Source organism: Chrysemys picta, chromosome 4 (genome assembly GCF_011386835.1).
Source record: "Chrysemys picta bellii isolate R12L10 chromosome 4, ASM1138683v2, whole genome shotgun sequence".
Lineage (NCBI taxonomy): Eukaryota > Metazoa > Chordata > Testudines > Emydidae > Chrysemys > Chrysemys picta.
In genome coordinates, this window is record NC_088794.1 from 46,760,600 (window position 1) to 46,777,410 (window position 16,811).

Below are 16,811 nucleotides of genomic sequence, written 5' to 3' on the forward strand. Positions count from 1 at the left end.
AAATCAGTTCCTGTGATTGTAATCAAATTAAACTGAGGATCAAACTTACCAGTGGATGAATTAAGCGGAAGGCACTATATAGGAATTATTTTTGTAAGAGGATTTGACAAACCAAGTAAAGAAAGTATACTCATAGTTCAGCATCACAGAAACCAATAGGAAGAAATAGTAGTTTTAAATTGTGTTATAGAGAACCATAATTATTTATAATTTCTTCGGGTCTAATTCTGGTTTAGATTTTTATTTTTTATTTTTTTTAATCTAAATGATTCTTTGGATCCACTGACGTCACTGGTAAAATTCCCAGACATTTCAATGAAGCTAGGATTTAGCCTTAAATTAATTGTGCAAACTGGTTAGTTCTTTATTATTATAGTAATTATTGTTATTGTAATTTTATAACATAAACTGACAAAATGCTTTGTAGCTGTTACATATAGTTCATTCTTTGACATATGCAGCCAGTAGTTTACCCAATTCCTTTTTATATCTACATATTAATCAATTTCAAGATTATAAACCTTCTGTATTTTCCTCATTGGAGTATAATATTTAATATCAAGATAACACAGTTTTTATGTTCTTCAAAAATATGTACAATTTTGTATGACTGGGAAAACTAACTAATTACAGAGAATATATAATAAAAGATAACATATGTTCCCAGGACATGAAGTTTATCTCTTGTGGGATAACTTGCTATACAGCATTTAGTCTGAGCAAAATACTGTTTTGATAATAAAAGAAAACTGAAAACATTATCCAGTGTTTTTCTCATGCAACTCAAAAGTCACTGATTTATTTCTCTTATTGAGAGTATCATGTGACAATCTGAAACTTTTTACATAATTTACAGTCATGAGAGCAATACTCATGAATCCACTTCATACAAGAAATGGTAAATCATCCAGTTAGTGCTAATATTTTTTTAAGTTAAATCCTATTTTATAAGGTTACACATTTTCTGAATTCTTTCTTGCTGGAAAAAAAAAGTCACAGTCTACAAACACGATGTAGAACTCAAATTAAATGTCTACAGCACTATATCTACAACTACTAGCCTCACTATGGAGTTAAAATTCCAAGCACAATTTCATTCTAATATAGTGATCCATTCTCTCTATATTTAGGTGGCAAAAGTGATTTCTCAGGGTAAGAGTCCCCTAGTCATTTTACACTGCAAATCAATAGTGAAATCTACAGTGTGGATCAGAGTGGAATTTTACTCATACTGTTTAGCACAAAGGTCATGCTAAAAGTAAAGCCAAACATTGCTATTAAGCATTTGCCAAAACCAAACATTTCCCTGGAGCAAAAATGATTCTTCTTTACAAAGGGCAGAATTCTCCACTCAGTTCAGCAACATAGATCTTGCCTCTAATACTATTCTCTCCCTACAAACTGGGAATATCCATTGACAACAATGGAAATCTCCACTACAACCTGGGAGAATGGAATATCAGACTTGATAGCCACCATGTGGGTTTTAGAGGAGAAATTTGCCATATGGGTTCAATATGGAAGTAGAAATTAATTTAGACACAGCATGAGAAGCAGTCAAGTCAATAGCAGCCTTTCCATTGTCCCAGCATACACTGGAATTGGCCCACCAAATTCACCAACATACAAATACAACATGTGAATGTTTCAGGACTTTCTATTCTTGGTCCCTCTTTTAAATCAATCATTTTGGTTGATGTCTCGCTGGGAAATAAAGTTGAATTGTTTCAGCTGCTTAGGTCTATAGCAGTTGTATGAACTGGGTTTATATCCCCAGCAGCACATCCAAACTACAAAAAAGTCACTTTGCAAAGGCAGGGTAGTGTAGTCTGAAGGCAGAGGCATGGCCTTGAATCCTAGCCAAGGGGAGTACCAAAATCTAATACTACAGGTATCTTGAGCACAGAAACCAGTGGAAGTTTTGCATGCTGCAGAACTACAGCATTGAAATCTTATTGCATTGTGATTCAGGTAGACAACCTTTCAGTGACATTCATTTACTCTTATAAGGCAAGTAAGAGATTTTGAATGTCTTCTCTTTGTACATTAGTTTAATCCATTCCACTGTAAACATGATATTATTCTCATACAATAGTTATATACCCCACACTAGTGCAATGAAGCCAAAAGAGTGTTACTGTCTTTGCAACCAATTCCTTGGTTCCAAACTCTAATACAGGGGTCGGCAACCTTCGGCACACGGCCCGTCGGGGTAATCTGCTGGCAGGCCGTGAGACATTTTGTTTACGTTGACCATCCGCAGGCATGGCCCCCCGCAGCTCCCAGTGCCTGCGGTTTGCCATTCCCACCCAATGGGAGCTGCGGGAAGTGGCACGGGCTGCAGGGATGTGCTGGCCGCCACTTTCTGCACTTCTAGTGGCAGGGAACAGCGAACCACAGCCATTGGGAGATGCATGGGGCTGTGCCTGAGGACAGTCAATGTAAACAAAATGTCTTGTGGCCCGCCAGTGGATTACCCTGATGGGCCACGTGCCGAAGGTTCCCAAGCCTTGCTCTAGTACATATAGCATTAGTTATGATCATACTACAGGATCTCAGCTTGCAGGGTCCTGTATCTTTCAAAAAGAAACACATAGTAAAAGCATTTGGTTCAAAAATGCTTGCTGTTTCCATCTCACAGCACTTCCAGTGACTAATCCCTAGAGAGACAGATACTGGAGCCATCTCTGGACTGGAGGGATTTGTGCACAGTCTCCTACACAGAGCAGCAAGAGCATCTTCTGCTGAGAAGATTGTGCACAACCACAAGACTATGATGTAATTTAAACTCTGCCCAGAACTGCGGTCAGCCAGCACAAACAGTTCAAACAAGAGTAACTCTCCAGGGGGATCCTTTCAGGATAACTTTCTCACTTGTAGGAAAGATGGTGCAGTGGTTAGGACATTAGCCTGGGAATCAGAAAACCTAGGTTCAAGTCCCTGCTCTGCCAAATTTCCTGTTTGGCAGAGCAGGGACTTGAACCTAGGTTTTCTAGGCAAGCCACTTAGTCTCTCTGTGCCTCAGCTCCCCATCTGTAAAATGGGGATAATAGAACTTCCCTACATCACAGGGGTGTTGTGAGGTGCCCATTACTATGGTAATGGAGGACACAGAAAGATGTAACAGTGATGTGTGAGAGGTTAATGTAGAAGTGAATATTTAAAATGGGATTTGGGAGTTAATCTGCAGTTGCCCATATATGAACATTCATAACTCTCCATTTTCAAAGGGCCAAAGCATAACCTAAGAATAGGGGCTGTGTGGAAGGGGAAATATACTGGGATCTGGCAGAGAAAAGTTACATAACCACTCTGCCACTTCTTCAAACTCAGGACTCCAGGAGCTGTTGGCTGGTGGATCAGTTTGATCAAGGTCTGATTCATCATTGCGGTACTCCCAGTTTACTCTAATATAACCACTGAAATCAAAAGAGAGACATCAGCAGAAACTGGAGCAATGCAGTGGTAAATCTGGTCATTAGAGTTCAGGCTGAAATTTCATCCTTAGTTTCCTTTGCCATGCATAGGTACTGTACCTAGTATGAGACAGAGAGAGAAAATCACATCTTGTGCAAAACTTGGATTCACTGGTTTGGGTTAAGACCATTTCAACCTCCGCTCTGAATTTCCTGGCCGTGAAGGTTTGAGAGGGACATCAAACTTGTTTTCACTTTCAGACAGACTGAATGTGAGTGCAGCTTTCTGGAGGTGACAAGCCTTAATTACAGCCCAGAGCCACACGGCAGTACTTAGCACGTCCACATTTATTAGCTTTTGTGTTACTGATGCAGCAAGAGGGCAGAGCTCTGAAGATATCATGCCTGGCATCATTTGATTACAGAAAATATTCCCAGTCTCTAATCCAACAGACACTTAATCCGGAGAGCATCTTGTGACCCGAAAGGGATCATCTGGAAAGGAATCAAAATTCTGTTTGCCAAAAACATTTATATTAGCTGTGAAAGCCAAACTCTGCAAAAGAGCTAATTGGAGAGCTTCCCTACAGTCTCTCTGCCAGTGTGCAAAACACTCAGACACAGCCCCACCCAACACAATGCTCTGCCGCAACGTTAGGGGCTGTTTAGTGTTCAAAATGTAGGACCGGTTATTTGTAAGGTCTCAAAAATCTGGAAACTTTAGAGCGCAGCAGTCGAATAAAGGATCGTGGGAACATCTCTCTAGACTCTTGTGCTGTGTACTTGAAGTAGTTCTGCGGATGTGCCAAGACATCAAACAATGCCTTTATCAGCTTCTTATCCTGAAAAGGGTAAGGCAGATTTTTTACTGTCAAATTACAATCAGAGTCACCGACACTTAATCACCAATGATTCCATAACGGATTGTTTTAATAGAAGCAATGACCTGGAATTTTTACTTTCCTGTCACTAATGTGGGCTCTCAGATCTGCACAGCTGGAGCGAAATCCTGGTGAAATCTTGCCACTGACTTCAATGGAGCCAGGCTTTTGCCCCTGGTCTTTATTTCAATACTAGCAGATCCAAGCATTTACAGAAAGCAGAGTATTGAGTTGAGGTCTGACAGGCAAAATGTGCTTTTTGGGTTAAATCTACTCCACTTGCCTGAGTACTGGGCTCTGTATAAGGTGGAGTATGATGTGTGTCAGAGAAGTGAAATCAGTTTCTCCAATCCAGGGTTAATAACTGCAGGGCCCTCACTCCCTCCTTCAAGGCTGCTATTCTGTGAGCTGAAATAGCCGCCATTGTCTCTCCGTGCCAGTTGTGCAGGGCATTGGATCCAAGTAGGTGTAAGCCTATGTCCCCCTCCCCAAGCTTGGTCCCACTGCAGCCTTCCAAGATGGCCTATGTGAAGCCAGCCTGGAGATCCTTTTCCTGGCGCTTAAGAGATGCATAGGCACCCTTGTGCAGCTGCTCCACTCACCCCTAGGCAGGGGGCTTCATTGAAGCTGAGGCCTGGGAAGGGGTGTGCACCGATAGAGCTAGTATAGAAGTCTTGGAAGGCATTAAAGTTGCTCATGCAGACAGCCCAAGAGAGGGCCTCAGTGAGGTGAATCCCATGTAGGGAAACAGCTTCACTAGCACAAGAAACTGTAACTTACCATTCTGTATTAATCTCTCCATTAATTCTCATACCAAAGATTTAATAGAGGAAAATTTACCTTAAGTATCTCTTGATGATTTTCAGATGCATAGAGTCTACCATCCCGAACGATGTCTTCTATTAGCTCCTGGTAATCCTCTGTTGGGGACACATATAAGCATTTGCCTGTTAGACTCAGCTGCATAATCAATGAGGGCCAAATTCTTCCCTTAACACACGAGTGAGCCGCTGGCCACTGGACGCAACGGGAAGGGTGGTGGCCGTGTAGGTTCACATGTAACACCAAACATCTGGCTCTCAAATTAGCAGTCTTTGGTATTCCAAATGACCTTCTATAAATACTATTTATTAGGAGGACACACGCTGAGCTATTCATCATCAATCTGTCAAAGGCAAAAGAAAGCAGCAGCAGCCTGGGACAGCTCTGTACTGTGACCATGTGGCATGCTTCAAACTTATTATGTTGCTAAAGAAATCCACACAAAATCCATCTTTAAATATTCTGAAGCTTTTGCTGGCTTCTTCATATAATAATCAAAAACTTTCTTAAAGAGCAGTTACAGTTGATCCAGGGCAAAACCCTCCCAGGCAACAAAAGCCTTAAAAGGAAGGAAACTCCAAGCTAAGGGCGAGGTCTTCCCCCAATCAATGAATTACCCACTGTCGGTAAGACACTGCAGCCAACCAGAGAAGGGCCTTCTGCTCCCAGTGGGTACAGGGAAATGTTACACCTCACTCATGCTGTCTGACAAAGCCTTAACTCCAGCCTCACCAACAGTGACACAGGTGCAGAGGAGACATCTGGGGTGAAGCTCTGGCCCCACTGAAGTCAATGTGTGTTTTTGCCATTGACTTCAATGGAGCCAGGATTTCACCCCTGGGATTCCAGGTGAAGGGATGAGATTTGGGAAGTTTTAAGGGTAAGCATGAGGTTGGAGTTAAGGGTGAAGGAGATGAATGTGTGCAGTCAGTAGGCATGTGCCTAGGGGCGCTGGCATTCTAGGGGTGCCTAAAAGTTACACGTGGATTAAAAGTTTCATTTTTTATGGAAAACACGAAAGTCAGCTGTAGGCAAGGGGGGCGCTGGAGATGCTATGCCTAGGGGCGCATAAAGTGTAAATCCGGCCCTGTGTGCAGTACTGTGTCCCCCTCACACAGCCTGACCAGCTTCCTAAGGCTCATCAGATGTGCATCCCTGCCGCCAAAGGAAAGATGCTGCTGACAGGAGAGGTTGTTGGGAGGGGTTCCCCCCACCTACTCTCACAGCCACAGGAATGGAGAATTGGGACAGCAGCCAGCCCCTGGGATGGGGCTGAGTCCTGGTTCATCTTCCATTGCGGGGTAGGAGAGAAGGGCACGGGGAGCATCTCTAGTCCTCTTCAGAAATGCTGGCAGGGAGGGTGTTGCTAACTGCAGCACTCCACTGCCCCAGCACATCAGCCTCTATCAAAGCCTTTGAGCTTCAGGAGAGACTGCACCAAAGGGGAGCTCTTAGCTCCACTCCTACACTGCCCTCTGCTCCAGCTCCCTCCTTCCTCTCTGTTGAGGTTTCACAGGCAGAGTGGCTCACTTCACGTTCTGTGAATCACCACATGCTGCCTTTCTAAACCACAGCAGCTGGAGCTCGGCTGGGTTCCCTTCAGCCGTCGGCTCTCAATCACCAATCTGTGCAGCTCAAGCTCCCCTTTGGAGTTAGTGGGGCACTGGCATGAATGTGCAGCACCAGGGGCGGCGAGTGAAACTTCCCCTGGTGGAGGCTAGCTCTTTGTCCCACCTCTTCTGCCACAGCCCCACCCACACTCCACCCCTGCTTTGCCCCAGGCCCCGCCTTGGCCCACCACTGACTCGCCACTCACCTCTTCATCAACCCTGTGAGGTCCCTCCTCCGCTCACCTCCTCCCTCGCCCACCTGCCGCTTGCCCATCTGCTGCTCACATCCTCACCCCACTGCTGGACCTCCCCCACCCGCCACGAGACCCCCCCATACGTGCCGTGCAGCTCTCGCTGCTTGCCTCCACATCCAGTGCTCTAAAAAACCACCTCCACGAGAGGTGTAGCTCCCAGCGCTGGGGCACTGTTTACACTGGCACTTTATAGCACTGCAACTTGCTGCGCTCAGGGGTGTGTTTTTTCACACCCTTGAGCAAGAAAGTTGCAGTGCTGTTAATTGCCAGGGTAGAGGCGGGGGGAGAGGGGGAACCATGGCCCAGGTGTCGGGCGACAGGAACGGCTGTGCTAAGGGAGGCATGGCCTCCCCTTGCCTATTATACCCGCCGCCCATGCGCAGCACAGTTTGAAGGTGTCGGGTCAAAAAGCATCTTCACAAAAGGGCTCCAAACAAAGATGAGATTCCACACCGACAATTTCAGAAGCAGGCAGTTTTTAAGGGGTTTGTGTTCATAGTAAATCCTCTGCTCCTCATTCCTTTGGAGAAAATGTAATCAGACCCCAAAGATCACATCTGGATGAGGTCTCACCCCTGCAGCCGCTTCAGTGTGCTGGATACAGAGGCCTAGCGTGAAGGGGCTCTCAAAACTCCAGACTGGCTAGGGGAGAATTCCCAGGACTGCCCCCTGCAAGCCCTGGTGTATGGGGCTTATGGGGAGCCAGAGCTGGGAGGAGAGTCCCCGTAGTTTAGGTCAGCTACAAGGGTCATCAGCTGTTGCATGCTGTGGAGCTGCCTATTAGCAGCCCATGCTGTGGAGTATCACAAATTACAGCAGCTCTCAGAAGCTGTTTAAAATAATTTATGCTAGGGGCCATTCTAGTCCCTGGAGCAACCCCAGAATCAGGGAGCATAAAGGTGTCTTAAAGCGAGCTTAGCCCCCGGCCCCAGGCTGTGAGTTTCTGTGCTGCACCTCTAAGCCGTGCAGCACAAATTCTCGCTGTCTGTTGAATTCAGGGGAAGATTGTATGGGTTCCTTGGAGATGAAGATTAACAAATCAGAATTGAATTGAAAATCCTGATTCAACCTGAACAGTGTCTCATTACCCTCCAACACAATCTAACGATCACCGTTGGCCAATAATACCGCTGTGGAATCCAGCCTCAGGATGACCAGGTTAAAATCTGATGGTTGTACCACTCTAAGCCACCAGTGGTTCCAGTTACAGCGGGACCCCAATTAATGGAACATCATTTCTTCAAAAATCCCAGTTATTGGAAACAGGCTTAAGTCCCCTGGTCCATTTTCAAGCTATCAAGCTATCTAAATCTATAACTATGGTATTGGTAGGACTCCTATTGCTACTTATGTATAAAGGGCCTGATACAACTTCCATTGTCTTCAGTGGGAGCTGATCAGAACCAAAGTGAATGCCACTGAGTGCAGCAAGACCAAATTTGGCCATGTCAGGGATGAAGATTTCAGTGCGTAAGTCTTTAAGTGTCACATCAACACATTATTATTTCTACTGTGGTAGCACCTACAGGCCAGGACCTTTTTGTGCTAGGACTTGACTGACATATAACAGATAGTCAGTGCCCCGAAGAGCTTACAACCAAAGTAAAAAATCAGACAACAAGCAGATATAGACGGGGAGGGAGAGGAGCACAAGGACACTGGTCAACAGAATAGGCAGTGGTCAGAGCATGCCAGCTGCATAATCACTGTTGAGTTTTTGTAGGCAGCAGGCACAGGGCAGTTTTAAGGAGTGATTTAAAGGACACTGAGGTAGCTTTGTGGATATTTACAGGGAGTGGTTTCCATGCTTAAGAGGAGGAAGTATGAAAGTTCTTGTTGGAAAATTTTACAAGCTGACAATCAGACTGTCATAATCTGCAGTACGGAGGTGGGAGTTGTTTTTGTGCAATTACATTAAGTCCTCCGTTCATCCAACCATTTGGCTAAGTGAATTTAATGCCAGATAAGCATAGCATCGTATTTTTTGTCACTGGAAACACATTGATTTTACAATGTATAAATATGCAAAAACTTTCTATGTTGAGATGCAAGCAAAGTGCATTAAAATAAATAAAAGCAGACTCTAATAGAAGTAAAGTCAGTCAAACTCAATGCTTCAATTGTCACATTTTAAGAAATACTCCCAAAATCATGCAGGCATAAGCCCTGGGAATGGCAATAAATTCAGATGGAGACAGGGTATTGTTTCTTTCTGTGAAGCTCCAAGTTTCTACAGACTTACCCCATACTGACCCAAAGAGCACAAGTATTCAGGGAGCAAATCATGTCCAATTTCACCTGCTTATCAGGAGACCTGTACTTGGGTCCAAGTTAACGAACAAAAGATTCAAAGGCTATTCACTGTTACTACTGTAATAACCTATTGCAAAGGAGCATCTTTTCCTTGCATGTTTTTGTGTCTTTCTTTTACATTATTTACTATATTATGAAATTAGAAAAAAAAAGGCTCTAAAACTTCTCCCAAAATGTTAATTTGCAGTTTGTGAAACAACAGGGCAAAGCAAGCCTAGGGCTTTGTATACACTGACATTTTTGCAGCTCCATCAGTGCTAGCAGAGCATGAATGGAAGCACTAGCATACACCAGCCAGAAGTGTTTTATCCACCTAGTCATCTAGACTGTCTCTGAGCAGAGTTTGACAACACAGTGGTAAAAATGCCAATGGCCAGTCTACGCTAACATTCTCATGGCCCTCATGTTAGACCAGCAATAAACATAGACTAAGTGTCAATGCCCCAAACTGGAAGGGTTCCATTTTTTGAGAGTTCTATCCATTTTATAACGTGCTCCACCTACCCTCCAGGGATTGAAAGATTCAAACTCCCACTGTAATATTATACATTACTTATCACCTGTTAGTAGCAACTTACCATCATATGTTACATAAGGCACCTGGAATCCTTTGGCACTATTCCCTTCATTCGACTTGAACTGGATCCACAGTTTTTTAGACCTAGACGTGAAAGCTATAGGGCGTTCGTAGGTTTGGCAGGTTTCATATGTGGTCACAGAATTGGAGGAAGCTTCCAAAGAAAATGGACAATATGCAGCTGTCAGACAACTCTTAATAGGCAGCAGGTTTAAAACAAATAAAAGGAAATATTTCTTCATACAACGCACAGTCAGCCTGTGGAACTCCTTACCAGAGAATGTTGTGAAGGCCAAGACAATAACAGGGTTCAAAAAAGAACTAGATAAATTCATGGAGCTGGATCCATCAATGGCTATTAGCCAGGATGGGCAGTAATGGTGTCTCTAGCCTCTGTTTGCCAGAAGCTGTGAATGGCCGACAAGGGATGGATCACTTGATGATCACCTGTTCTGTTCATTCCCTCTGGAGCACCTGGCACTGGCCACTGTCAGAAGACAGGATACTGGGCTAGATGGACCTTTGGTGTGACCCAGTAGAGCCGTTCTTATGTTCTTAACTCTTCAGTTACTTAGCAATTAAAAAACACATTAACCTATCGTGACAAAAATGCTTTTATGGTAGGAGGATAACCAGAATACAACAAGTTAAATAAGTGCAGTTTTACCCCTCGTTTTACAAGCATTAGTGTGCCAAGATTTTGCGGTTAGTCTGAACTATTTTGGGCAATAGCCAGAGCCAAATTCTGCTCTCAGCTACAGGAGACCAACTTCCACCCCAAGAGTCTAATTGAAAGGATAACTGCAGTCATTAGCTGAAATACTTTAGGGCTCTTTGCAGAGAAAATTCATCTGGCCTCTGGGAGGTGCAATCTCCCAGACAACAGGTTATCTGGCAGTGTGGCAGGCTGACCGAATCAGGAGACAGTCCAGCCCAGTGCCTAAGAGTATGTATACACAGAAAAAAGCTGTGCATGGACTAGCCTACCTGAGCTAGTTTGAATCCAGCTAGCGCAGGTAACAAGCAATGGAGACAGTGCAGCATGGGTAGTACAAGCGCAGCACGGGCACTGGGTAGGTGTTCTGGTTGCTTGCTCTCTCAGAAGCCTGCACTGTGCTGTATTCACTGCTTGTTACCTGCGCTAGCTGGATTCAACCGAGCTCGGGTAGGCCAGCTTCTGCTGCATAGACATATCCTGAGTGCAGACACCGGGGAAACAGAGCTGCAGAAATTGAGGACTTGTTTGTGGACAGAGTGCTTGTGTCCAATCTCTACAATCCCTTAACAGAATCACATCAGTTCTCAGTTCAAGCTTCTTTATCCCACTGGCGCTGGGCACCTTGAGAGGTGTTATTACAGCCCTACTGTAGCCCGATGAATGGTTGGTGGAGGAGGGGCATCAGGGGAGTGACTGGTCAGTGCATGCTCTGTTTTTTCTTTACCAGGTGACCTGCAGTTGGTAAGAGGGCCTCTGCCACCTTGATCCCTGTGAAGCAAATTGGAGGCTTGCTCATACCCTGACCATATAACTTGGCCCCATAATTATTTTCATAAAACATTTTTTTCTTCTTTTCTTTTAGCTTTTTAAAAACATATTGCTTGTGAAATATGCCAGCACCAGAAACTGAAATGGTGTCTCCACAGCACATGTAGAATCAGACTCAGAAATGTAGGGGTGGAAGGGACCTTGAGAGGTCATCAAGTCCAGCCCCCTGTCTGGAGGCAGGACCAAGAAAGCCTCGAGCATCTCTGACAGGTGTTTGTCCAATCTGTTCTTAAAAACCTCCAATGATGGGAAATACACAACCTCCCTTGGAAGCCTATTCAAGAGCATAACTACCCTTGTAGTGAAAAAGCTTTTCCTAATATCTACTCTAAATCTCCCTTGCTGCTGATAAAGCCCATTACTATTTGTCCCACCTTTAGTGGACATGGAGAACAACTGATCACCGCCTTCTTTAGAACAACCTTTAACATATTTGAAAACTGTTATCAGGTTCCCCAGATCTTTTTTAACTCAAGACTATATAGGCCCCACTTTTTTTAAACCTTTCCTCACAGGTCAGGTTTTCTAACCCTTTTATCATTTTTCTTGCTCTCCTCTGGACTCTCTCCAGTTTATTCACATCTTTCTGAAAGTGCGGCACCTAGAACTGGACAGCACTCCAGCTGAAGCCTCACCAGTGCAGAGGTGAGCGGGACAATTATCTCCTGTGTCTTACATACGATAATCCTGTTAACACACTCAGAATTATATTAGTCTTTTCCTCAACTGCATCACACTGTTGACTCATGTTCAATTTATGATCCTCTATAGCCCTCAGATTCTTTCCAGCAGTACTACCACCTCACCAGTTATTCCTCATTTTGTAATTGTGCATTTAATTTTTCCTTCCTAAGTGTAGTACTTTGTACTTGTCTTTATTGAATTCCATCTTGTTGATTGGTACAAGTGGAACGGGCCTCAATCCGGATGGTATTAGTATTCGATCGGTCCAACCTGGGCAGGGCTCACCTAGAGGTAAAAGCACCCATAATTTTTTACCATTCATCAGCCCTTACAAATGCTATATGAAGGTGTGGAAGCAGACTCCGACAAAGGTTTCTCACAAAGATCAATGGCACATTTCAGCTTTAGGCCCTTGATTCATCTGGACCTAATTCCACATGATGATGCTGTTGGAAAGGATTTCCAAATTCATTGTCAAATGAAACCTCTTTCTCTACTCTTTAGAACTAGGCTTTAGGTGACTGGTTTTTAGTTTATGCACCAGGCGTGGAATAAGCAGGAGAATTCTGTTCTTCACACTGAGGTCCATTGGAAAGACAGACATTGTATGGTTTGGAAGAGATTTCAGACTTACAACTTTTTCGCATCACCAGGTAGTCTCCACATTCATCATCTATTGGCAGAAATATTTCTGGAACCACAATCAGAATGCGGCGCTTAGGAGGTGGATTTATAGTCCACGTACATTCAATGTTCGCAGGGTAATTCCCAGGATAGTTTGGGGATTCAACGTATCCAGTAAAATCTCCAAGTTCACCTCCACAGTGTCTATCTGAAAAAGGAACATGTCACCCAGGGCCGGGGCATGAGGAGAGGGATATCTAGAGCCTTCTCTACAGTCATTGTCAGCAAGAGCAACAGACATATGAACCCATTCCTGTTTGTATATGAAACAGGTGCACCCTCTGTCAGCTGCACATCAAACTGGTACCTGCTTTTGCCTTTGTTTCTTTAAATGGTGAGATCAAGGCTGAAAAAATAAAATTAGGAGTAGAACTAACTATTAGCACAGAGGCATACGGTGGCTGTGAGGCTACAGTCGCTTGCAAAGGGGATGTAAAACATGATGATGTCAGAGTTCTCCACTCACTCACATCCAGGGTAACATTTTTATACTCAGTTTTGCACAGGGTAAGTAACTACACAGGGCGTAAGGTATTGGAAATTCAAATATATGGTGCACAATGTCTGCAACAGCTCAGGACAGAGTGATTTCTGCCCCATTCATTCAGAGGGTGCAGTGTGCATGCCCCCTAAACCAGACCTGCTCCATTGGCTGCTGTCAAGGAGATGCAAGGCCATGACCTTGAGTCCCCTCCCTGCCTCTTTTGAAGAAACGAATGCAGAAGAACTGGGATTCTGACTAGCCCCCGTGCGGGACGTTTTGAAAACTCTTCTTGTGCACCTGGGCAGGTCTGGGCACTAGCTGCCTTATAATAGTGTTAGGGCTGTGGCATGCCCTACGACTACAGCCCTTCGTTTATAAAGAGATGTGCTACCAGAAGCAGATATATATGTAGTCAGGGTTTCATCAGAGGATTTTCTCTGCCCCTCATTTTCCTTGCTTTATGCCCTCAGCTTCCCACATAGCAGCCACCACTATTCAGAAACCAACAGGGACTCCCTTTGGGGCCTGTTCTGTAATAAGCTGGAGAGGTTACTGTTAAGAAGCCCAGAGAGCAAGGCGAGTTGCCTGAGCAGCATTTCTCCCCCTGCTAGCCCAGGGAAAGAGAAAAGGAGACTAAGAACCCAACCAAATCTCTTGCATTACATGGCAAAGCCAAGATCTACCAGCAGTACCCAAGCGTGACCCAATGCTCCTAGGGTTGATCTTTCTCATGTGCAGACTGGCAAAATTCAATTATTGATAGCACAATAATACTACATGCCTCATTCACAGAGCTGGGTACCTCAATAAGTCATCTGGGGACCAACTCATGTGTGGTATAAACAGGTGCAACTCCTGTGACTTCCCTGTGGTTATGCCCATGTGCACCAAAGCTGAATTTGATCCCTAAAATACTCGTTTTGGATGCTAATGACTCTGCCCTTTTTCATTTCTAACTGGCTGAGAAATCCATGTGTGATACTTACTTTTACACTGGGTTATGTTTGTTGATCCATCAAAATCAGTAGTGGTGTTTCCAGGGCATGAAATACAATAATTTTGACCAAACTCAGGTTGGTAGGTCCCAACTGTGCAGCGAATACACCGGTGAGTTGTAGTGTTATAAAAATGACCAGGTGAACATTGAACTGTAGGGGTTTGTAAACATGTAATACAGTTACAAATGTGCTATTATGACACTAGAAAGTAGCTTTATATATGTTTTATAGGGCTTATTATAAGCTAAGTAAAAAACTAATGTTATACTTGCTACAGCAATAAAAGGAAGGTCTACTAGGCTCCTGACTGCATTTCCAATATAATAGCTCTTTTTGTGAGACCACGAATATAGCTCACAGTGCCACGTGCTATTTCCTGTCTAGAAGTGAGAAACAGCAGAGAGAAAGAGAAAGAATGTGTATCTGTCTGTCTGTCTGTGAGGAGGTGGGGGGGGGGGGAGTAAACAACAGATAGTGAGAAAAAGAACATTTCATTGAATGGTCCAGCCCTAATGATTTGCCATGAGTAAAACTAACTGTATATACATATACATATATGATTAAGGGGAGGAGGATTGGGCCCTTCATGATTTGTACATTTGTTTTTGCAGGTCTTATGCAACGATTAATGAGTTATACTCCCATTACAACACTGTCTTATTATGGGATACAATAATCTATATTAGAATCATGCATTATAACCCCTGCCTCCTGGTTTCATACGTCTCCTGAACTTTCTGTATGGATGTGGGGCAAAATCCTGCATTGGATTTACATCCCATGCATCTCCATTAGAACCAATTTTGATTACTGTTTGCAAAAAAAAAAAAATAATAATACAATGCTGCTTACAATAAACCTATGATTTGTAATGCAAATGTTAACAAGAAACTCCTTTATCGTTAAAATACCGTCACCACAGGATTCTCATCCTAGGTCACCAGCATTGGGGCTCAAGTGCCAATTATGTGGGACCTCCCTTAACTCAAGTTTTCAGGGCGGCTTCTGACCCATGTGCTGGCCATTAATCATGCTCCAAAGCATCCCAGCCAATTCCATTTTCAGCCTGGTCATAAAGGACTCCCTTCCTGCAGGAGCTAGTCAATGGTTCTGACTGTTGCGGATCCATCTCTCAGAACCTACTGCTCTTTAGTCAGACCCTAGGTTCCTTTATCCGCATCCCTGGTTTACAGTCAGCACATAATTAACATTCTTGCCAGTTTGGGTACTTTGGCCTCTGTGATCCCAAAGGGTTGGTGTTGCTATGATTGTGTGACTTCCTTGTGCATCTATCCATTCTGGTACTAAGGGGACCACCTTGCTGCCAGCCATCACTCAGAGACAGTCAGCTCTCCTTTGTCCTTGAGATTAATACCTGGTTTTTCCTATGTTCTTTTCTATCTGTCTTCACAGATCGTCATGACAAATCATTGACCAGGTTCAAGATATCTGCCAGACCATCTGGTAGTCCCAAAATGCCAAAAAACTTGAGATGTAAGAGAGCTCCCACATGACTTGAGCCAGGGGCATGACACTCAAGTTTGAGAATGCTGGGAGACGATAGCTTTAAAGAGGGGACATATTTCGCCTTTTTAAACTTTAGCGTTCATAGCAACAGGGACAGTGTTTGTCTCTCAAAGCACTGCAGTTCATTGTATCTCTTCTCGATCTTACCTTTCGTCTCGCAGTCCTGAAACATCGATGCACTGCTGTATTTTGTTGTCAGACCTCCTCCACATGGAAAGCAGGATGTCCGGCCAGCTTCAGGTTGGTATGTTCCAAAGGGACATGGCAGACAGGGCTTGAAGCCATCAGAGGAATATTCACCCAGTGAGCACTGATCTAGAGGATGTAAATACACATTAGCATAAACCTGAACTTTATGGAAACTATATCATGGCTGAAAGAGTATTACGCACCCGCTCCTCAGCTGGTGCAAATCATTTGAAGATATGGTCATAAGTATGGAGTATGAAAGTCTGAAACCAATTTTATGCAACAAAACATGGGTTGAAATAAGATCTCAATAAGTACATGGCTGGAATCATTTACGGGCTTTAATACAATGATGTTTGGAATAAAATTGGTTCTGTTTTTGCTACATGTTGCCTCAAAATTGTAGGACAACATTCTAGCCTTTTTTCCTTTTGTCCCCAAAATGGACACAAATGAATGCAGGAAAAATGCAGTGCTATTTTGCATCCATTTTCTTTCAGCCCTAATTGCCTGCACTACACGCAACTCTCTGGGCATTTGACACAAGTAATCAAGCAAGGGAGGCTTCCGGTACAACTCACAGGCAGTACTCCAAAACAAAGTCCCACTCTGATCCACCACTACACAGGGGGGAGAGGCCTGCTGAGCTGGAACTCCACAGATTTTAGGGAGCCAGAATTAGGGACAGTAGTTTCAATTCCAGTACAGCGCTGTTCCCCGGCTGCCTGTGGCTTTTCTCATTTAAATGGAAGCAAGAGACAGCACCTGCCCCATAGAAGTTGCCTATTGTAACATCAAAATGAACACTAACTGGTTCGCAAACATT

The 16,811-nt window shown here is 43.9% G+C and overlaps 1 protein-coding gene across 3 annotated transcripts in view; it reads right to left on the reverse strand.

Annotated features, from left to right (window-relative positions):
• Positions 1-342: 342 nt before the first annotated feature.
• SCUBE2 (signal peptide, CUB domain and EGF like domain containing 2) overlaps positions 343-16,811 on the reverse strand; it is a 75,733-nt gene continuing 59,264 nt past the window's right edge. For all 3 annotated transcript variants that reach the window (XM_005291706.5, XM_024101635.3, XM_024101634.3), the window contains 6 exons: positions 15,944-16,111; positions 14,258-14,419; positions 12,738-12,935; positions 9,875-10,027; positions 5,138-5,217; positions 343-4,258 (listed from right to left, as the gene is read on the reverse strand). In XM_005291706.5, coding sequence (XP_005291763.3) covers positions 4,106-4,258; positions 5,138-5,217; positions 9,875-10,027; positions 12,738-12,935; positions 14,258-14,419; positions 15,944-16,111 — 914 coding nt within the window. In that variant the 3' untranslated portion in view covers positions 343-4,105. The remainder of the gene's footprint in view (positions 4,259-5,137; positions 5,218-9,874; positions 10,028-12,737; positions 12,936-14,257; positions 14,420-15,943; positions 16,112-16,811) is intronic.